The following is a 23,454-nucleotide window of genomic DNA, read 5'->3' as shown; positions in this document are numbered from 1 at the left end:
GCAAGCTGAAGGAAGCGCATAAGGCTGCATCCTTTTCCATCAGTCGTGATGCAATTTTATGTGCCATTCACATTATTCAAGGGAGAGTTAGAGATTCTCTGCTTAACCTAATAATAGCTGGAGGTTTAGTGCTTGGCAGAGAAGAACACCCCCAAATCTCTGAGGCCTCACAGCATTTGGAAACCACAGGGCCGGAGCTAAGGATAGAATATTGGCTGAGCTTCTTTATACAAGCCAGGAACAATAAGTGCCTGCTGAGCCCAGATCTTGAATACCCAATGGAGGGACAGTAAGACAGTAGTGCACATTCACAGGTTTGAAATTGTCCTGCTTTATTAGGTTTTCTTCAAAAAGTAAACTTCCTTCATCATTTACACTAGTCCCCACAACTATTAAAACTTTTATTCCATTCCTACAACTAAAGCGTCAAATAAGAATTACCAGGCTTAGAGTTTAAACTGAACAATGCCTGCAGTCATTCACTGAATTGTCAGTTACCTAAGTACTATAAATCTTTCAGTTATTCATCTGTAAATGTAATTCATCCAAGGGTGTCATCTCAGTCTGTTCTGTGAAATGGAAATTCATAATGGTGTATAGTTGAAGAATCTTTTGATTTGAAATATCTAGTTTATGAAAATTGATTTTATATGCTATACTTTTATTCACTGTTACTAGCACTACAAACCAATACTAATGTGTAATGGAAAGTGATATAAGTAAAACCCAACATGACACTGACTGTGAACTGTGTAAACTGATTTCCACACTCTACTGAATCGGCTGCTTTCAAGGTATGAAAATACAATAGCAAATCTAAAATGCAGTAGCCTTCTTTGTAAACTTGTCAGCTCTACTCTAAGGAAAGTGTGTAGATAATTGACTAAACTGTGCAAGAAAAACATCAATATGGTTCTTCTTTCATTTTGACCTACACATGTTCTTCTAAAAGACTTTTGACATATCTGGTGTTAACGGTTATCTAGGGTTTGTACATGTATGTATGTATGTACGTATGTTTGCTGGTCTCACCATGCGTTGTTGGGCTGACACCAGGCTGTCCCAGTCGGTCTCTGGTGGCACACTGCTGAGCGGCTGCATTTCATCAGGATGGGTTTTTCCGTGGATTAGACTGTGCAGGGGCAGCTGTGGTGTGCCATGGGCCTCTGCACTTTCTTCTTTCTCCCAAGACAAGTGCTCCTGGCTCATGGCATCATCCCCATCAACCACAGAGGAAAAAGGAGATGTGACTTGCTTGGAAGACATGACTCTGCTGTGGGGCAAGAAAGGCAAGATAGGGTCAAGGAAAGGTGATATCTTATGAGTAAAGATCAAAAGTAATTGTGTAAAGGTGTTTCATCAACAACTGGAAGTGTGGCTTGAGTGGCGGTGCAAGGCTCTAACTGGATTACAAGCAGTGCACCTGAGCAGATAATTCTGAATGGACTGAAAGTCCACCTGACAGTTGTCGGTAGTTGCTCTGGCCTGTGGAGATAGGAGTTCCCTGAGGGGTCCCTAATCCTTTGTTTAATGCAGATGGATAACTTGATCTAGGCTGAAATTGTGTCGTCTTAGGTCCCGGCCCAAACCCCAAGACAGTTACTCAGGCAGTAGGTCAGCCACACACTGGGACTACCATCCAGATAAAAAGTTAAAAAAAACAAAACAAAACTCCCAAATAAATTAACTCCTCGTACACTGATGTGAATCAAGGTTGTTTTTTGTTTTTTCAATTCTTTTTCTCAGAGTAATCAACTTTATCTCTCATGGTGACTTGATTTAGCTTTATCCTTCAAGCAGCTTTTTTTTTTTTTTTTTTTGTATGAGTAGTTTTCACTCCAAAGCAGTCAAACCCCAAACAAAAAGTAGCCTTGTCTTCTTTTATTTCCTCTCATCAAATTAGGAAATTATTAACGTTTGGTGTGACAGTGTTCCCCGAAGCTCACAAATTCTGCTTAAACAGCTTAAAAATGAAAGTCTAACAGCGGAGGACTAAATTCGCAAATCAGTCACATGCTTTCATGAATATTACAGTGAAGAGTGTACTTGACATATCAGGTGCAAAAGGAACTCATGTTAATTCTAATTTCTTTTTTTTTTTTTCTTTATAACCCAGCTCTTTTGGTACAGAATTTATACAACTAATTCCACTTTTTCTCACAATTAATGAGGCCACACTCATGCTGTGCGCTACAATGAATGAAATTAAACACTGTGCCAGCAAATCTAATTATGCATTTGGTATTAAATTAAAAAGGGGATAATATGGTCTTCCTACTGATGTGAAGTGCAGATACAGAGCTGGAGCATGTTTAACCCCTAATCCACTTTTCCCCTAACTGTGTTTTTGCTTTTTTTTTTTCTATTGACCATTTGATTTCTATTGACCATTAAAACTAAAATGCCTGATACATTTTTGTGTGTGAGTGGGTCTGTGGGGTGTGTGTGTGCACGCATGAGTGAAAGAAAGACAAACAGGCCTTGTGATGATATGAATCTGTGTTTGTATGTGACAAAATGCTCAAGGTACATCTTGTAGTACATTTTGTTTCTGTTGAAACCGTATGCCCCATTCGCCTGTTCTCTCCACAGGGGTCAGTGTGACAGTACTTTAGTTCCACCCTAAGCATGCCTGGGGGGCTTGAGAGAGTGGAATTCAAGGCTGGGGTAGGCTGTGGTGCGATGGTGTCCTTGCACTTTCGGTTGAGGGTCAAACACTGAGAGATGGGCAAACATATCTTCTATTTAAAAAAAAAAGAATTTTATGAACAACGTCTTTAGGACTTACAGAAATCTATGAAATGAGGTGTACTGTGCACGTACACAGACAGGTGGGTTCTTTTTTTGTGTATAATGTTAGCAAGACTATTTACGGCACCTTCAAAAACAAAGGTATTCAAAGTGCTTTAAAAAGCCATGAAGCATCACTTCGGAAAATTCAAGGAATTAGAAAAAATAACATACAGCATTAAATTGACTATAAAAATGTGCAAAGCCATTGCAGTCCCACAATGAATAACTGGAATTAATGCAGAAACAGATCAGCTATAACTGTGTATTGAATTATTACTCAGAAATGTACACTGTAATATTCAGACATAGTGTCTATGGCTTACCACACGCTCCCTGACTCTCACACACACTGGCACATAGTCAGAGACCAACTGGGGCAGTGAAGGGGGACCTAAACAGTGGCAGCCTAAGTTAATCTCATGGGTCTTAGCAGCTGTACAAACAACCCAGTAAGTCAGGTAGATGGCAGGGCAGAAGTATAAGACCCATGCCTGCCTCTCTACTTCTCTCTTTTAGTCACTGTGCCTGAGTATGTTGCCGACTGTGTCTTTAGTGGAACTCAGCCCTCAATTTTAATCAGCCATTAAATTGTTTCCTGTAATTATATCAAACAGAAACTGATCTCAAAATTGGGTACTGTTAATTGAAAATCAGAAGTCAGAGCAAAGTTCAGAGTGTACATGTAATGGTAAGTAGAGGGGGCACAAAGTGGGGTGGGGAAGTATGTGTGTGTGCGTGCATGTGTGTGTGTGCGCACATGGGTCGAGCATATGGATCCTGACATATTTTTTATTCATGCACCCAAAAAGCCCAAGCCTTGAGCGCAACAAGCACCTTGTCCTCAATGGAGCGTGAGTGAAACAAAGCACTGCTGTTGTATTACACAGTAAATCAAGTGGTATTATTTTACCACTAAAATATTCAGTCTCTCAGGCACTTTTAGATTGGTCTCCAGCCATCAGTCAAACTGCTGAGGCGTGAGTGAGAGAAGGGGATAGAGAGAGAGAAAAGGAGAGCGGGAGCAACGGAGACTCCATCCTCCTGTAACATGTGTCTACAGCAATCTTGTTAAAGAATGCAACAGATCTGCAGCAGGCTCCATAACAGTATTTGTCAGCAGGAGTTAATAATTTATTAGCAGTGCTGGGAGGGCTGCGCTCAGGCAGCTAAAGAGTGTGGAGAACCCCCTCTACCCCACCCCCACCTCTGACAAGCCCCATACAATACAGCCTCGTATTATTGAAAGGGAAAAGAGGAAGCGTGGCAGTAATTCTCTGAAAATATCTGAGGGCAACTATACAGTATTTTATTTCTCATATTCGAAGCAGGACTCACACAGCACTGAGATCTAAAGGGGTCTGTGTGTAACAGATCAACATAGACACAATAAAGACGTTTGATGAGAAGCAAACTAAGCTGCAGAAATCAGCTGAATGTGGGTATCATGGATGCATGTAGAATATCATCATATTTTCTGATAGAATAACACTGTTTACACCCATGGCCTCCGTGCTTGCAAAATAAAATCAGCAAAACAGCTCTGTTTGTACAGCTCAGTGTATTCTGGTGCTGGTGAAATAACTTTACTCACATTAATAATTGAACCAGTTTCTCTGCAAAATAAGCCCAAAATATGCTTTTACACCCTAAACAGTGCAGATATGATGAACTGAAGCGGTAGCTCATAAATCCTTCACAAGCTGCCCCCCATTATGCTTGATAACACTGGACTAATAGCAATGGACAACTAACAAAAGTTATCAACAAGTACACGTACATAAAATATTGACTTATTGTCTACTTTTCCAAAGACAAAGCCCCAGGGACTTCGTAGATTTGAGGTAGAAATGAGGGAGGGTCTGTTAGAAAAGAGAAGTGGTCTATATATAGCGGACAATATTGCACACATTTGAAGGATTAGGATTTAAGTTCTCCAGCCCTGGGCTCATATGGCCTGGAATGCTTTGAGTCATGAATTGTTCCCTGCGATAATGTTTCATCATCGTGCAAAACAACTTCTGCTTAATTGGTGAGGATTAGAGGGGTGTTGTGCACTGCTCATCTCAGAGGTCTTGTGACTGCGGGGACATGTGTCCTCAGCTATCCCATTTCCTCTTTCATCATAAAAGGGTCTGAATGACTTTCACCCTCTGTATCTGCTCTGTCATACTGTTTACCTTTTATAGACAATGGTGGCAAGTAACTCCACACCATCTCCCCCACCAAGCCATCCCACCCGCATGCTCACTTGTCTGTCTCACTGCTGACGTCTTGCACCTTCAAGTTTTGATCTTGAGCCCCAACAGGGGAGAAATATTTCACGCTCTTTCTTAATATAATATCAACACACACATACACACACAAAAATCAAGTGAATTATTTAAATCAATTAGACTGTTTACAAAAAACGTGACGAGAGAGCAGGCAATAAGAGATAAAGAGCTTTAACTCTCCATTTGTAACAGCATGTGCTCAACCCAAATTAAAAGGAACAATTCAAAAAGAAGATATACAGAATAACTTCATCTACAAAACAGTTTTAAATTAATTAATGCAACAAATAAATACAATTGTTATAAATAAAAAATAAATGGATTATCAATATTTAGTAATTAATTGGTATAGGTATAATTCAACTGTTGTTTTCAGGCATATGCCATTTGTCTTCAAGTATAAAAAAGAACGGGTGGATTAACAATTAACAACAACTGCTCTTTTAAAGACCCCACTATTAAATGTGCACTATACTAGAGTAAAAAGAAATGTTTGCTTAATCTCCAAACAATGCCAATAACATTGAAGATAAACTGTATAATTGCTAGTACTATTTTAAAGTGAGGTGGAAGCAGACAGAAGAAACCATTTCATTCTTTAAAACTGAGTGTGGGTACGTGTATGTGTGAAAGAGTCAAGGAGAGAAAATCATCTGTGTGTTTCCCTTCAGGGGTTCCTCCTGTTCTAACAGGTGTCATGGTAGGGTTCCTCTGGGTTCTTCACCTGCCATAATGAGATATTACTACCTGACAGCTCCCAGCTGGAGGAGCATTGACACGGAATCCACCGTTTAGCACAATTAAATTATCACCCTCCATTGTGATTGTGCCATGCTGTGCAGCAGCCAGGTTTCTGGATACATAATCAACTCGTAATTTGGGCTGTGTACGGCACACAGTTAGTCTCTTTTTCACACACACACATACACATAGACACAGTGTACACACACATACACATTTGTCTATTGTAAAATTACTGCAGATTTAAAAGCGAATAATTCTGAAAAAATAGATTATTATTTGAAATTGCTATATTTTTATACAGTTAGTTTGAGTCAGTGATACGCAAAAATCTCTTAAACCTCAGCCAGCAAAGTAATTATAGATAATGATATTAAAATTTAGTAAATGGTTGGGGAAATACAGATTTTCCAACATGGTAGCCTACAGTACAGTGACTGAAGAGTTGTCTAAATGAATTTGTTTAAATTGTTCCTCCATTATTGTTGACCTTACCCTGAAAAAAGCCAACTCAATTACAGCGGCACTTCATCCTCACTTCACACTCCCTCCTGATGGCTTCTCTATTAGAAACTGCTACAGTTACCACAGCTAAAATCTACACTCAAATGATAGCCACCCAGAGCAAATTAAGCAAGCCACCTGAAGTGCACACTTTACATATTGAGCAGAGCATTGATAATTACTTTGCAGTGTAAATTATTTGCAATAATATGCTGCTAGAGGGACTGCCGTGTATCTCACTTTAAACACTTGTGCAGCTGCCATGACAGCATGGTTGGTGTCCTTGCCCCCCATGCAAGGAAACTGCAGATGCAGGTGTGAGAGTGCTTAAGTGTCCCTGTCTGTCTACTCAGGAAGGGTCGATGAGCACTCACACATTGAATCCCTCCTTCCCCCCTCCTCCTCTACCTCCTCCTACCTCTGCTTCAGTCCCCTGTGCGATTGGCTCTTTTCCTGATCCCAGGACACAAGCTCAGGACTGGATGGCATAACAGCCTCCCAGTTCCCCAGGACACATACAAGTTCACTCATGCGTATGCTTTCACAAATGAAGGATGGCCATCAAGCAAAATTCAGCACTGGCCGTTTTTCCTGTACTTGCATCATTTTTCAAGATAAATTATCCACTAGCGTAGGAGTCATCTGTGATTCAAACACTACGAGAAACTAGAAGACGCAAGAAACCAGTAGCAGGACAACAACTTCACCAGTCAAGCTGTTTTCCTGCCTGAGAAGGGAAAAAAAGTTTAGACAAGAAAAGCTACTTGTTGTTTTACCTCTGTTTCTTTTGCTTTCTCTTTTTCTCTGGGCCTGCTGGGGGGATGGAGCTCCCAAAGAGCCCTCTGTTGCTGCTGCTGCTGCACTTAAGTAAACCTCACAGCGAGTCAAGCCATCAACCAACACAACCCTATTTGCTGAGCAACAGTGGATCTTTGTGGCTTGCCTCATAGTTGACAGTAAGTTATGAGCCCTTTGTGAGCAGGAGAAGGAAAACAGGGATCGGAATTTGGCAGGAACATAATAATACAGAATCCTGTTCATGGAACCTGAAATTTTCATGGAAACAATTGAGCATTGTTGAAGGAAAGAAAAGCAACGGTGACAGATGAAATATAGAGTGGGGCCCCCTTTTTGTAAAACAGTAAACAAAGCTCTATTCAGGCCAGGTCTATTCTGTCATTTATAAAGATAACTTCTTCTGTGCACTGGAGAGTTTGCAGCAAATGGCTGCACTTCAACAAATCGAGTGTAACATCTCTCACAGTTGCCAGAAAAGAGAGTTGAGAAGCTAACTGGGGGGTTCCAAACAGGACTGAAGAGATGCATCCTAAGTTACCAAAGAGATGCACAATAAGTCTATAGGATGCATGGAAATCTCAAAAGGAAGGGAAAGTTTTAAAAGAAAAAAATCAAGGCCTTTCAGAAAAAAAAAAAAAAAAAAAAAAATCTCAGCCTTTTGGTCACATAGTCAGGGATGATAGCTAATTTTATGGCAACAAGCAATTTTGCAGAGAGCAGAAAAGGCATGAGTACTGGTGATTGTGAATGGTTTATGAAAGTATGGGTGGGTGGGCGAAGGGATTATTGTACTGTATGTGAGTGGAACTATGGGCCTCAGTCTTTGGTCTTGCCACCATGAGGTCATCATTGGCAACTTCAGTACCCAGCAGAGCTGAGGTTGGTACAACTGCCGTTGGTTTGGACATCTGGAATGTCGACACATGGTGGCCCACTTTCTCCGTCACTATCCTTTTTCCTTTCTTTTTTCCCTAATGTAGTACGCTTCACAAGTCCTGGTCACCAAATTGGCAAATTTGCAATGTCTACAGAAAAGAAAAGCAGTTTTGTTCCCTTTCATTCTCATCTCATAAATGGATTTCTGTAGCTAGGGGGAAAAAATGAGGAAATTACCATCAACACTGTTGTAATTAAGCTTCTCCATTCTTATTCTAGGGGGTGGGAGGACAACAGCTCATTAGCTACAGCTAGACCCACCTCTGATTCTTTAGGTTTTTTTCTTTCAGTTATTCTTTTTCTCTTTCTGAATAAATTAAAGGTATTCACTGAACAGACCCGCACAAGGGAAGGCATACAAACGTGTCTCCCCCTGTGACAACTGGACTTCTTTTCCCTCTTTGTCTTTGGGCCCTTGTGTGTTTAAGGACTGTGAGAAGAAGGTCTGGCATAGAAACTGAGGTGGGGAGAGAGTAGCTACGTTTCATGTGACACATCAATTGGAAAATCAAAACAGGGGTAGTTCATTTGCTCCACCCAGATGAGGCCATCTAGCAGAGCCATGATGAATGGGGGTCAGGCAAGCCACACCTCAAAGATTTATGATTAAGGCTTATTATGTTGGGGAAACTGACATTGATTGCTGATTTAAACCACTGAAACCAATTAATTTGCCAGTGCTGAATAGAAAGCATGGTCAACAGTGTGTGTCATTCTGACAGGTTAGATGGGAAGAAGCCGAGCAAAAGTGAAGGACTAAATGAATGGCTGGCACCAAGCTCTGTTTGGAGGTGGTTAAAAGTTACCACAAATGATTGACAGAAAATACAAAAAAAAAAGAAAGAGACTGGAGAAAAATGAGCAAAACCAGAAACTGCAACCACTGATCTGAGTAACTGCCCAAAAATTAGATTCACAGAAGACATACAAGCTCCTGTTTTAGCAATGCTAAGATGGTTTGATTTTGAGAAAACCTGAGTAAATGAATGTGAAACATAGCCCTAATAAAATCAGAGAGCTGACAGATATGGTTGAACAGAAAAATGTGCTGTATTTCCACTCCGGGGAAGCACTGCAGTGGATTAGACGCCGACTGAAACACAAAATGCCTCAGCAGTTTGCTGCTAACCATGTGTCTGACCACTCATACTTCAACTCTTCTCTCCATTTGTCCAGAGCAAAGCATACAAAGACACAGAAGCCACAAGTGATATACCTACCTCGGTCTATTATCCGAATGGTTTTGGTGCTGTGTTCACAACAAATGCCACATTACGCTTGGTTGCATGTTATTTTTCCCTGTGGTTGTCAGGGGAAGCTTCTGTTTACTAATACCTTTTCCTCTGTGCTGGTTTCTCCTTTATTCTCCTGCTAGCTCGCTCAGAAGACACATGCATCATGACAGTGCTTCAAAATGAAATCATTAACTAAATTGCCTTCTTAAAAAGCCACAAGTGTGCGACAGGATTTGTGTGTGTGTTTGTGTGTGTTTGGCTGTGGGCCATGGGCCTCTGGTTCCCAGGCAGCCTCTGTCCTGGCTCTGTTGTGGTTCCCTGCCACCACACTCATTATGCTCAGCCTCAGCACAGCACTGTGCCGTGCAGCACCTCTCCTTACTCACTCACTGAGCTAGTAGGAAATAATCTGGTAATCTCAAACAACTCCTCCATTTCAACTGGGGCCCCATTCACACATAGACACCCTTTGTCCAAAAACATTCATGATCATCCTTCAGATCAGTCAATTAATCAAAAACACATTAAACAAATATGTTGATGATGTAAATGTTTAAAGGAAATTGTCTGTAGAGATTACCTACAATTTTACAGCCCAATGGCATCAAAAAACAATTCTTTGTCTGACTTTTCAAAATAATAGCAAACCAGCATAATGGAGAAAACATCCATATCGGCATCATATATCAACAAGTACAATAAAAAATAATATATGTGAAATTTACACCTAGATAAATGCACACACACAGATGTAACAAAAAGCAAAACAACAGTTACAAAAACAAATCTATAAACAATTATCTGGAAACTTTACCAATCTGCTTGAGATAAATTTCAAAAAACAAAGCAAATAGAAATGAAGGCAAATAGCGAGTGAAGGCCAGACAAATATTGATAAGAGCATGGGGACTGTAGCTGAGTTGCACGACAGGGTAACTGAGGACCCCACCTACCCACACACACACACACACACTCCCCTAACCCTCAACCCTGACAGTCTATCTACTCTCCACTGAGCTGAAGGTAGCAGATGTGTCTTTCACAGCCTGTAGAGTGTGTAACCAATCTGCAAACAATAGCTGGAACTTGACAAAGGTCGTTGCACTTGCAACACACTCTTTACAGTAAAGGGCAGTCAAATCCTATTGGCCACTTAGGTAAACATTATGCCCTTTAGTTTTTTTTTTTTTTTTTTTTAACTGTACAGACCACTAAGGCATTTAACACTGAACACAAGTGCAGTCCTTAAGTTGTGTATTTTCTGTGTGTGTCTAGGCCCATTAGTCAGCCACTATAATGCTATTTGAGCTCCAATCTAAGCCCCTTAACAAAGTTTAGGTCACTTTTTTGACCTCCTTTTAGGCTTACAGTTGGTATAAACATGCCCAATCCTATTAACCTAATAATATACATGCGGCCCGGTAAAGTGCCACAGTGCCATGGGCTAAAAGCCTACTCTGAGTCTTAATTACAACAGACAGCCATGACAGTGAAAACGATCCAGCACCAGCCATGCTTCTAATACCTGCCACTGTGACCACAAGATGCGGGGTAACAAAAGAGTAATTACATTTCACAACAAACCAGATCAATGATGGCTTTGTCTTAATTTGCTTTAAAGGCAATTAAAGGATTTTCACTTGAATGAATATAGACACATTAAATGTACTGCCTATGAATAAATACAGTGAGTAAAATGTGTGGCTAACATTATAAATGTGGAAAATTATTATTATTGTATTTGGCTATTATAAAATACAGAGTTGTTAAAAACTACGGTGGCATCTAAGAACAAAAATGAAAAACAAAACACAAATACTGAGGACAGCAGGAGCAATATACAAATGTGTGAAAAAGTGACAAACTTCAGTATGTTTGTGGCTACTAAGTCAAAAATGGTGGGAAAAAATTCATATTGATTTTGGATATATACCTAGCAAATAACAAACTCCCAACATTTTGACAAAAAAATGCAAAGAAATTATATCATAAGAGAATTTTTTCTCTTTACTTGCAAGCCAGGTTATAAGAAAGCTCTTTAAAAGCTATCAAAAGTTTAAACATTTCCCACATCCATCTCCTGTGGGTGTGCCTGTAAAGTGCTTCACTCCCCTCTCTAGAAAAGCTCTAAGGCATTGCATCATGGGCCGGGGTGTAAGCAGTGTAAGAATCTGGTAGCAACATACTGTAACATGGGGGAAATACCTCATGTTGGTTGATTCATAAACACCTTGTACATTAGAGGGCTGGCCACTCATACTGGTCTGTGCTGCACTGATTGCAATAGTAGAACTGACTGTGCCCATTGCCAAGTCCTTTCACTGACCTGAGTGTTGTTTAGACACACACACACACACACACACACACACAGACTCACAGATTATAGCGTGGATCTGTTTTAATTGAGTCTCAGCCTTTGTAGTGTCTGTTATCTCTCACTAATAGCATACATTGGCCCTCTCTCATTATCAGAGTGGGTCTTTATCAGAGACCCTTGTTTGATACAGTTAGAGTTGATGCATTATGAACAGCACACCAAGAGTCAGCACTGATCTGCATATTCAATAACTTCCGTAATTATATGCGCAATTCATCAGATGGGATGTGATTGCAGGGGAAGTGGAATAGAGTGGAATAGAGAGGAGCAGAGAGGTCTGATTCCTGGAGGACTAAAGTCTAATCACAAAACTAACATGATAATTGAAATCTAAATTGAAAGGCTTAGCTCTCAGGGAGAGTATGTCAGACATAGAGCGTCGAGATGCTAGTGAGAGTGAAATAGAGGGAGTGGCAAGTGGCAAGGAAAATAAGACATGCATGTGTAACTGTACATGTAGTGCCCAAACCTCTTAAAATACATGCACAAAACATGGGGGTCCTTCACACCTGTAATATAACAAGCTCCACAAAGATTTGTGTAATCTTGTTAGGAGGCAAAACTTGCAAGAGGTGCAACATTTCTGAAGTGCCTGCTGGTAAAAATGTTCATTGAGACAGAGATTGAGTCAGAGTTCAATAATAATCATCCCTCTTTGCTCAAACTACATGGACTTCAGTTCCTGTTTTCAAGAGGTGACTGAGGTAATTGCTTTACAACAATTGTATGAAAGGGGACACGGTCCACAGTGCATTGAACAGAACGGTCCTCAGCCCACAGGAGAGTGTCTAATCACTTTAGCTGTACATTTATCCTTTTATCCTGCAATACTTTAAAATGTCACAACAAATACAGAAAAACACGGCCAAGTTGTTCCCCTCTGGTTATAGAGGTATTCTTCCAAAGACTACTAATGTTTTTTTTTCCCCAAACACATTCTGTTGTGCTGTGGAATATAATTATGCAGGCAGTTTTCATTTTAGATGCATGTGTTCACAAGAATTATGTTAGGGCATTGCATTTTAAGAAATCTGTCATTCTTTTCACCTCCACTGCCGTGGCATTTTTACATTCTCTGCTCATGTTACTCGTTACACAAAGAAAGAACTGAAGAAAAACATCACTGCAGAAAAGTCCCCTGTCCCATTCTCCTCTCCTCCCTCCTTCTCTGCTGTCCCTTCAAACCACAGGATTCATATTCATCCCTCAATAACGTTTAATTAGTAATGCCAAATTCATTAACCTGTACTGCTGTTACGCTGGCCTCAGCCATAAATTAGCTTAATGTGAGCAGACGTACTGCAGCTGTAATAAGGGACATAAAACTCAAAGAGAAACACATACTGATCCTCCATAGTCATGGATCATTATAACTCAGCAGTGTTTTAGAGTGGGAGCATTCCTTTTCCGAGTGGCCGCTCCTTAACTATAAGTCTATCAAACACTTTTTCCCTAAGAAACTTAATGCTGGCTGGAATAAACATAATATTGTGGAAATGTATTGCTAAAGAAAACCTGTATTTTCATCACCATTGCTCACCTCAAGATTGTAAATGCTTAAATGTTTTAATATAATGTTTTTGAATATAATTTGCATTGGACAGCTCAAGAGTTTTGTGGATATTAAAAATTGAAAAGAAGTTGAAAATGCTGTTATGCAACTGTCAGTACAAGCTAAGAGTGCATTGGTGAAATATTAAGGTCTTTTTCTGATACATGTAAAAGTTTACATTTCCAGTGAAACTGGGGTGTAAGAAAGATATTGCAGAATCAGATGAATCAGTCAAAGAGATTCAAGAACTGCTTCTAACATCTAATTGGTCCAGCTCTATGGCATCTTGTTTGTGTTTCTTTAATAAGCCTAGGGAATGTGTACTTTCTGTCTGTGGGGCATCTTACCTCCTGTATCACAAGGAGATGTTTTATTAGGAGTATTTCCAGTCATTCTTGTTTACTTTTACTGTCTTTGAATGGCCACCTGAGTTTTTGGTTCTTGGGCAGGCATACAGATTCAGGAAACAAACTGCTATTGTAAAACCTCGGGCAACCTTCACTGTCCTAGGATTACACGTTGACCTTTCTGATCCTCTATCCCCCAGTGATCTCGCCTAACAACTCGCACCAAAGAGCCTATTAGGCCTGGGTCCCACTTTGTTGTTAAAAAGGGTCTTGTCCTTTCAGAACTACTCACTTCCTAGCTTGCTGTTTTTTCAAGCAAAGGTGGTGGAGGAACACAAGTTCATTGTTCCCTCACAGATGGAAGTTGGAGTTACCAGGGTAACTGGTCTAATCCTTCTTTTTTTTTTACCACTTTTTTCATATTAACAGCCCATCGAGTGCTACCTTTTAAGTCACAGGCAATAGCACTCACTCACTTTTAATTAGCTATGATTCTGTTTGCCAGGAGACAGCATGATGAGCTAATCGAAATTTACAAAATAATGACGTACAGCAAGCAGCTACTTCTTTCTCCTGAGGCCTGCTCCAAGAATAACAATAATGAGGCCATTATTGGGGATTGCACTTTAAAACGCCGCCCTGCCACCAAAACAGGGGATGTAATTGTTCTGGTGTTTTCCATACAATCAACAACCCATTGTTGATGACTTGAGGACTTAGGGACGAAAGAATGGGTTGCCATAATGATCAGTCTGTGCTGCCATAAAGATCCTGTACAAAGTGTCTACTGAGGAAGGATCTTGATAGATTGCTGATTTGTTGGTTAAGGCTGCTGATGAAGACAACTGTCTGGCTTTTACAAAAAAAAAAAAAATGTCCTTTCTGCTTTTTCTGTCTTGCCACTCAAATAGCCCTCAAGCCACATTAGAGAAAAACCATTCATATGGTGAGAAGCTGGAAGTCACACAGGCTCATGTGAAGGGGCCACATAGTTGCTTGAGGGAATTGCCATTTATATACTGTAGCCTCACTCCATTTCAGAAAATATAATAGTCCTCTAGCAGGAGACCATAAAAGTGTGATTGTTGTATAAGATAACTACATGGTGTTACAGGCGAAATTACATATTAATATTGACACACATGTAAATAGTTGATTTAGTTCACTACTAATGAATGTCAACTGAGTTTTATCTAATATGTCAAGATGACTCAATTAGATAATTGCATATCTCTGTTCCAAAACTTAGTGCACAGTCATTTGGAAATTAAAATATCCCTGTGAACAGATTATGATAAATAGTGGATGAAAGTAAAATATTTTCTTAAAATGTTCTGCACCTAAACTTAGTGGATGAGGGCTCAGTGGGGTTGTACAAACACGGTGCTGCACCTATTAGCTGTGCTCCATTGTAAAGGAGGGAGAGAGACAGAGCTTGAGGGCAGGAGGAATGCTAAGTGGGCCCCTTAGCCTAGTCAACCTTCAGTGGGTTTCATTTATCTTCATCTTGTTAGACTAAATTAATTAACAATCTCAATGTTACACACTTTCTCCTTTCATTACATCAAATAATGGCAGAAATGTAGGGGGAGGTCCTGCCCACTGGGAGTAGACAGAGACTGAAGATCTCTTTCTCCCTCCCTGCCTCTCTCTCTCTCTCTCTCTCTCTCTGCTTATCTCTCTGTTCACAACTCTGTATTCTGTCTCTCTTCCTTCCGTTTTCTCTCTTACTCACTCTCAGTTTCAGTCTCTTTGACTGCACAAACAAAAACCTGTAAAATGTCTTCCACAACCATAAAAAATTTATCCAAAATGAACACACATCTTCTCTTCAACAAAGAAAAAGAAAGCAATGAGACTTCCAATAACATGGGCATGCATAGTTGTGTATTAAAAAGGCAAAGTGTGCACATTGTAAACTGTAGTGCAGAGAACTTTTGCATTAGTTTTATAAACATTGTGAATTTTAAACAGAATTGTATTATTTGTATGAGACAGTACAAAGGCTTTGACTTGTGCATAAAATATGGAGTTTAGACTTTTCCCCATCACATCTAAAGAGTCTGATGTATTTTTCACGATGGCTGTGCATCAAGTGCCATCAGGGAGCAATTTTATAGCTATTAAAACTCACTGCATGTATGACTCAAAACCAAGCTCATGACTCATTACAATAATGAAAGACTCATCCTTTGTGCTACTAAGATATGAAGAACAGTATAAAAAGTCAATAACATCTGCACATTGGAGCAGAAAAGCCTGAGCGTGTCCAGACAGCCCTCTTTGACCCAATTTGGCATTTTCATAAAGATACTGGGATTCTTCACTAGAGGAATGTCAAACTGCCACATCTATCCAAGCCCTGTTTATATCCTTTTCTCCCCATTTACCCGCACCCCCCACCCATCAGCCCTCTCCAGGACAAGTCTTACCCAAGCAAAAGGGCTAACCCTAAAGCAATCCTGCCTTTAATCTTGGCCTGATTGTTAAGGCCTCCAATCTCCAGCCAGTGTGTGTGATATCTTTCTACTGGCGCTTCTTCTTTAATTAAAACAGACATTGACAGAAGGATGTGGATTAGCACTGCAATAATGTGTTTACTTAGAATAATCACAGTGTTTTCTCACAACTACAACAACAAAAGGAAACAGCCTAGGTCAAAGGTCACTTTCTCTTGCTTTCGTTCTCTGTACCAATGTAGATTGGATGTTGGATTGGATATAAAAATATTACTGGTCACTTGCCTTGTCACTGCAACATACTGTATTATAAAACAGTACATCTTTAGTTGAGATGAACTAAACTCGTTTTGACTGGTGGTGAGAGTTAAACACTGTCATCCACTTTGCCGCATTACTCCAAAGAAAGCGGAAATACACATTGGTAGTGTGATCTCAAGAATGTAACATGCTGTATGCTTGAATAACTCCTGTCAAACCATGGCAGATATACCATGAAAGATAAAACAGATGCTTCACGTTTTTGAATTACATATTATATTTGTTTACTGCAGCGAACAGCAAGTATATGAAGTATTTAGGAATTCACACTTAATGTTAGTAATTTATATGGAAGTGGCTCTTTCAGTTAGTTAAATATCATTAAACTGAAAAGAAGTTTCAGTGAACAGTCATAGATGCCCTTGTGAAAAAGTCCTTGTGAATATAATTTACACAGTATCCTGTATATCTATCTGCACGATTAACTTTGGTCCTAATTTCAATTTTATTAGAACTCAGAATACAACTTTTTTTCTTAAGCCTTTAAATGTGGTACTCAAATCTCTTTAAATGATTGAATTATAAAGATAAATCAAATAAATTCACATGCATGAGAGATTTTCCTATTGAATTCCTGAAGGACATATAAACCAGTGAGAGTAATGGTATCAAATTGTCCTTTCTTTAAAATACCCCCAACAGTTCTGAGGGAGAAAAAAAAAATGCTGTTAATTTAATCAAATAAGTGACCTTTTGAAAAAAAAATCAAAGAGGATTCATTAGCTTTAGTAAAGTTTCACTGACAGCAGCTTTGAAAGGCAGATGCTGCTGCTGTGGCTTCTAATGAGCCAACCCTAATTAGGGAGCAACACTGGAGCCTAGAGAAGGTGGTTGACTAGGAAAGGAGCCAATGGTAAATATGCTCTCTTATTTACTTCCTCTGTGTGTAATGACAGCACACATTTTTAATTAGAATCACAGGAAGGGTAAAGACAAAAAATGTAAATCTTTATGGTAGGTTGAATACAAACATAGAGCAAAACGGGAAACAACAGTAGATCACAAGACCAATATGCCAGTTACTGCCTCAACCCGACACCCTGATTAGGGTGGTTAATAAGTCAGGGCAGATGGGGAGAGTGGTCAGACAAAAGCATGCTGTGTAAAGACAGAAATTTGCAGACTTTTTAAAGCTGCGGAAGGGAGAGGAAGGGTGAAAAGGGGGGCAGCTCATATGTGTCCCTCAAGTTGTTGATATGTGCTTTCAATTTGACTGGAGGCCACCAAAGTGAGCATGCCAGTAAGCCGCACAACACATGAACAGTCATAACATACAGCTTAGGTAAATATGCTAGAATTTATGTAGACATTGTTCAAATTTACAGACACATACACACACACAGGACGAAGTGTAAAGTTAATATTTTCACAACATTATATCAGAAAGTTTAACCCCTCTAAGCCCGCTACCACCCCTGCCCGACCTATGTTCCTAAATGGCAACAACAGAAATGAAACTAACCTCAGTAAAAAGCTGCTACGAAGAAAGCCCTCCATGTCAGCGTGTGGGGTTCTGGCAGGAGAAATCACAGAGAACCATTTTCACTATGAAACGAGTGATAATCAAGAAGAGCAAGGAAAAAGGGAGAAAGGAGGGAAAGAAAGGCAAAAAGAAAGAAAGAAAGAAAGAAAGAAAGAAAGCACATAGAGCATACATCCTCCTATAATAAGGCATGTCTTTAATTAAAGCAGAAATATGGCTACAAACCCATCCTCTCTTTTTATGAACTGACATCATTAATTATACCTCTTTCGATCGAATGAGTGGATTTGCATACAACATTGGTTTGCACTGAGAGCCTGATGATATGTTTGCATCAAATAAACTCTGCCTACTGATCTCTATACAGTCTTTTTCCATGGCTGTGTGCTGATATATACATGTACATCCAGCTCTGTAACCACAACGGCAGCCCCAGTCTGTTCAGAGTAGCCAGCGGTGGTCCAGCTGCAGCCCATGTGTGGCAGGGCTGCTGTGGTTTCAGGGAGCCCGGCCGCAAAGGACCCAAGCTGGGACTCACAGCGCCAGTGAGGCAAGAGGATGTGGTCATGATGTCACCACTTGCAGGGGTCGTTCAGAAGCCTTCCCCGCAAAACACTGGCGACACATGGCTAAAAATTACTTGCAACAGGTTTCCATTAGCCTGTGTTATTGGTCTGTAAAATATACATGTTTATTGTGTTAAGATTGGTTGGAAATTGATTAGGATCTCCACGTGCTTTGTTTTAAGTGATAAAAATTGGCATTGATTCCAGAGAACAGATTTGTGAGTAGAACTTTTGTCAGTGGCTGAAATGTAAATGTCTCTCAGATCTACCACCAGCCTTATAAAGATACTCAGCCACTGAAATATGTGAAGGATATCTTGCAAAAATATTTTCAGCAGTCTTTTCACTTCAACATTTCATCACTCTGACATCCTTTTATTCAGTTTCATAGCTGTTACAATCGAGCACCATAAAATCCATAGATCAAAATTCTGCAGTGTAAATCATAGTTTTTTAAAACCACTGGAAAGAAAAATATTCTTTTGTAACACTCCCCCATGCATAACATCATGAAAAACACAAACCATAACAACAAATGACATCTCAGACATTAAACACCTTAAGTTTTGGTGACATGGGTGCAATTTGGCATTTTCTCCCCTTGCTCTCTTGGCTTGTGAGACAAAGCCTCTGAGAGAATGGAAAGAATGAGCTGGGCCCAAGGACACTGTGCCTTTCAGTCTAGCCAGCACTTAGCGAGGCAGTGGATCCACAAGGCCCAGAGGGCTCAGCCGAGACTTTTCTCACAATAAGGTGTCTGGGGAGGCAGGAGTGGCATAGCCAGGGGTTCTGCACCTCTGCGCTTTCCTCCACTCAGCTGGGCCCAGAGTACATAATACCATCACCATGCCACAGCACACCAAGCCAGTGACAACTTGAGAAAACAACCGTCAAACAGTGCAGAGCAGATCAAGCGTGTCTCCTCACTTCTGTGAGTGCAAAAAGCACACATACTGTACAGCAGGCACACACATACTAAAACAATTACCAACACAAATATGAATTTATGTTTAACCTATGGTACAGACAAATAAATTACAGCTACTTTTACAAGCTGCAAACCTTAACTCAGAATTTTTTGACAATGAATGGAAATAGTATCAATTGTGATGCAGCAACAAATTTCTATATATGCAGTGACAGGAAGAAGGAACTCTATATTGTCTGAATTTGTTTATTTTACTGGCACCTGAGTCCTTTACCAGTATTTGCTAAAACAGCCAAGGAGCAGAAGAGAAAATGAAACAGACTAAGCCGTGCTCAGTTTCTATCTTTATCTTTGGTCATATTCCATAACCCTTCTTCTTTCACTCTCTGTATACTTGTGTTTCCTCAGCTGGGCCTGCTGTCTGCACTCCCATTGTGGTCAGAAACAACTGAACTTAGCCTATGGAAGCAAAGAGGTGGTTTGGAGAGCAAATAACCAAACCCAGAAAGAAATGATGGAGCCGCATGGTATTTGCTCTTCTCTGAACACAAAAACGAGAATGAATTCAAATTAAGATTAGGCCGCGATTCAAGGGCAGGATTTTTGGTGAAGTAGAAGCAGAGAGGACAGATATCACTAAGTTGCCCTGGATCAGTCTGAGCAGCACGGCTGCCCTTTCGAAGAATGAGCCTCTGCCAAAACCTGCCTCTGCCTAACCAAGTCTCCCACCATCTGCAACAAATGTGCTCTATTAAAGCAGTACCATATGGGCAACAAGCTAGCTATTAACACGGCTTCAGCACATCCCCTTAACCTAGCCCAGATTTCAAACTTCTAGTCAAATTGACTGCTGATTTAATGCAACGCCAGCAGTCATGTGGGTCTTGGCACAAGACGCACTCTCAGCCTTCAGTCATTAACAGGATCATGTAGTGTACAGCGCACACCGAGACAGAGAAGTTAGCTACACAGTTCCTGCCAGTAACAACATGCATGTTTAGATGGTGTATACCTTACATAAACACATATGTGGAAAAGTAGCCATAGCCGAAGATGAGGATACAGAACACAAGAGTCTGATCCAGTAACTCCACCTGCTTAAAAGAAGTATACCAGGGCTCAAAACATGCTATTGTATTGAGTGGAAACAAGCTTATGAAGTAGATCTACCCACAGAGCTGCTGCACCGGCAGCCTAAATGCTGGCTTATGTCTCAGTTCTTCCACAGTGATGGAGAGTGCATTTGCTCCCTCCACATGGATCCAAAATGGCAGTGATTAACCCTGCAGGGTGTGTATGTGTGTGTGGGGGGGGGCACTTTAATCCCTGTGGGCCTGGCGGCCATGTTGACGCCTCTCCCCTCTCTGAGTCATGGGGGGACCCACCCACTGCACACAAAGCCATGTTCTCTTCTCCTCAACCATGACGCGATGGCTGTGAGCCCTCTGCTCTACGACCCAGAGACAACACACACACACACACACCAAATCAATTACAGTTCTGTGGTTTTAACTCAGCTCCAAAGTTCAGTAAATTTTGTTTGTTTATTTTTTCTCGTCCTGTCTCAGATGCGTAGATACTGTACATAATTAGAGTGGAAACACAGTTTGTCTCTCTGAAGCCTGAATGCATTCAATGCTGTAGACTGTAGATGTTCAGAGGGCAGATTTTACATACATGCATACATAGATTTAGTTATTATTTAATTTGAATCATTTGAATTTTAAACAGTTTTTTATTATTGTTGTTATTATTATTATTGTTGTTGCTGCTGTTGTTCTTATAGGCTAGATAATGTTGGATCTGCTGCAGCTTGATTTATGAAAAAATCAAAGGCCTTTTACATTTTTAACCCTTGAACAGGAAACACAAGATTATTGTTCCACAACATCTCAGTCAGTAGTGTCCCTATGTACACTGAAGTGATAAGCTAAAGACTGCCTGATGACAGTCTAATTAAATAAGCCTTTCAATGCTCTCAGTGGAGCAGTGAGATGTGTGAAAAGGTTTGAGAGAAGGGAGATCCAAGAGGAAAAAAAAAAAAAAAAAAAAAGCTGTCCAAGAAATCCCAGCATCCCAGCAGACGGCATTACGCCAACTCAACACCCAGTCACATGAAATATGATGATACCTGGTCCAGCACACATGTCCACACACACCAACACATAACACTGACAAATATGCAAATACATTTACAGTGTGGTAGACACACAGAAACGCCTTATGTTACCTTTACCAATGGTAATGGTGTCCCATTGACCCCATACCCCCACAGACACACACACATTGTACATACACACACATGCCTGCATGCACACACACATGCACAGACTCACACACATCTCAGTCTGTGCTGCCAGATGAGTAGTGAATTAATTTGTGTGAGCCACTCCAACATTAGGAAGGTGTGTTGAAAGGTGTCTGCTCATGTTTCAAATTAAACGCGCTGCTGGTCAGCATTAGCACCTCGCCACCCATCGGCAACTGACACTTAGGGGGCTGGGGGATGGGGAGGAAGGAGGGGAGCCCATCCGCCATTCACACTGGAATAATTAGAACATGTCAGGAAGAATTAATTTCCTCATTTTTCAAAAGGATACACAGAAATTACCATGTTATTATATGACAGGGTCCCAGGGAGGATTGGATTAAATTTGATTTCTTGTGCAGCCCACACAACAAATTAAAGTCATAAATAAGATGGAAAGAAGCAGGGCACAGAGCATATGTTTATGGCAATGAGTGAAGCCAAGGGACCAGAAACAACTATCTTCATTTCATTTTATTTAAATCAGGCCGACACCGTGTGTCTGAATGACAGCAGTTGCTAATGAGTCGAGATTAGAGGCTTCTTGATATTAATACAGAGATCCAACAACTTCAGCTAAAAAGCAATGAAACATACACTGTGTATGCTACCAGATGAACACAGCATGGCTGGCTATTGCTTGGTGTATGTCTAACTACTTTGTCCACTATATATTCAGCTTTTCCTCACCTCTGAGAAAAAGCAAAGCCTTTCAGAAAAAAAATAGATGATAATTAAATTAGATCTGTTTTGGATGAGATATATCCCAGTTTAAAGACCATATTCAGCTGATAAAAATCTTACAACACAATGCTGGATGTCATCTCTCTTCCTGGGGTTCAATTTAGACTTGTTAGCTTACTATTACAATTTATTGCTGGCTTGCCTGAGAAGAGTTTTTCAACTCTTTCAAAATGGGCCGTCATTAGATCCTAGTACTCCCCTGGGCACCACAAACTTTAAATAATTTGTGAATCAATTAACTGGCTACTCTCACCGCAACAGGGATTTCACACTCCAGGGTTGTGGTGCATTATCAGTTGGAGACGATTCATAGCGTTTTGGGAGAAAAGTTCATGGTTGAAATCATTAATTCATTTTACCGGACTTTTAGTTATGCATTACTTTCCACAGCTGGGGTAGCAAGAAGATTAATGGCATGTTCTTTGGTGCTGTTTTCTGCCGTATATAGCTACTAGGTGAAGCTCTGTCCTACAGTGCAAGGGAACATACCTTGTTAGAAGCAGGACAGCAGCCAAATCCATATTAGGCTTTTATTCTACTGAGAATGAAATAAACTCAATCAAGCCTTCGAATAATAACAGTAATAAGAAAGTGAGAAATAAGAGGTTAGGGCCTTTTCATAGGATTCAACATAGACCTTCCTTAATCAGTAGTTGTAAAGACAGCTCAGACAACACCCCACCTAATCAAATTGCTAACAGGAATATTTTTAAGCACTTCAAAATGAGGTTATCTATGAGTAATACAGAGAGCAAGCTATTAATTGAATGCAGAGTTTAGGAAGATGGATAAAGTTCAGGTGGGTTTTCCACATTCTTACCAGGTAATAACGAGAGACAATTAGTTTTCCAAATTTGCACTGGGATCCTTTGAAGTAATTGAGGTTGATGAAATTAAAATCTTTGTTAGGCAGTCTTTGTCGAGTGGTTTCTGTTGAGCAACATATTGACCATAATCACTGCAGGGTCAGTGGACTGAAGAGGCCCATTTGATAAATAATAGATGAAGAATAACCATTCAGAGGTTATTCATTTTCATTTTATAGTGAAGTGCTGTTTATTTAATTTCTGACAAAATGGCTCCCATGCA

The 23,454-nt window shown here is 40.2% G+C and overlaps 1 protein-coding gene across 9 annotated transcripts in view; it reads right to left on the bottom strand.

The window, feature by feature from the left end:
- sox6 (SRY-box transcription factor 6) overlaps positions 1–23,454 on the bottom strand; it is a 133,126-nt gene that overhangs the window by 85,984 nt on the left and 23,688 nt on the right. For 7 of the 9 annotated variants that reach the window (XM_026320084.1, XM_026320083.1, XM_026320091.1 and 4 more), the window contains exons 3-4: positions 17,799–17,849; positions 1,033–1,273 (exon numbers count right to left, since the gene is read on the bottom strand). In XM_026320084.1, coding sequence (XP_026175869.1) covers positions 1,033–1,273; positions 17,799–17,833 — 276 coding nt within the window. In that variant the 5' untranslated portion in view covers positions 17,834–17,849. The remainder of the gene's footprint in view (positions 1–1,032; positions 1,274–17,798; positions 17,850–23,454) is intronic. The other 2 variants (XM_026320090.1, XM_026320088.1) reach the window with 1 other exon arrangement.

Source organism: Mastacembelus armatus, chromosome 3 (assembly GCF_900324485.2).
Source record: "Mastacembelus armatus chromosome 3, fMasArm1.2, whole genome shotgun sequence".
In the NCBI taxonomy this organism is placed as follows: Eukaryota; Metazoa; Chordata; class Actinopteri; order Synbranchiformes; family Mastacembelidae; genus Mastacembelus; species Mastacembelus armatus.
The sequence above is the reverse complement of the archived record's forward strand: the minus strand, read 5'-3'. Positions and strand labels throughout refer to the sequence as shown.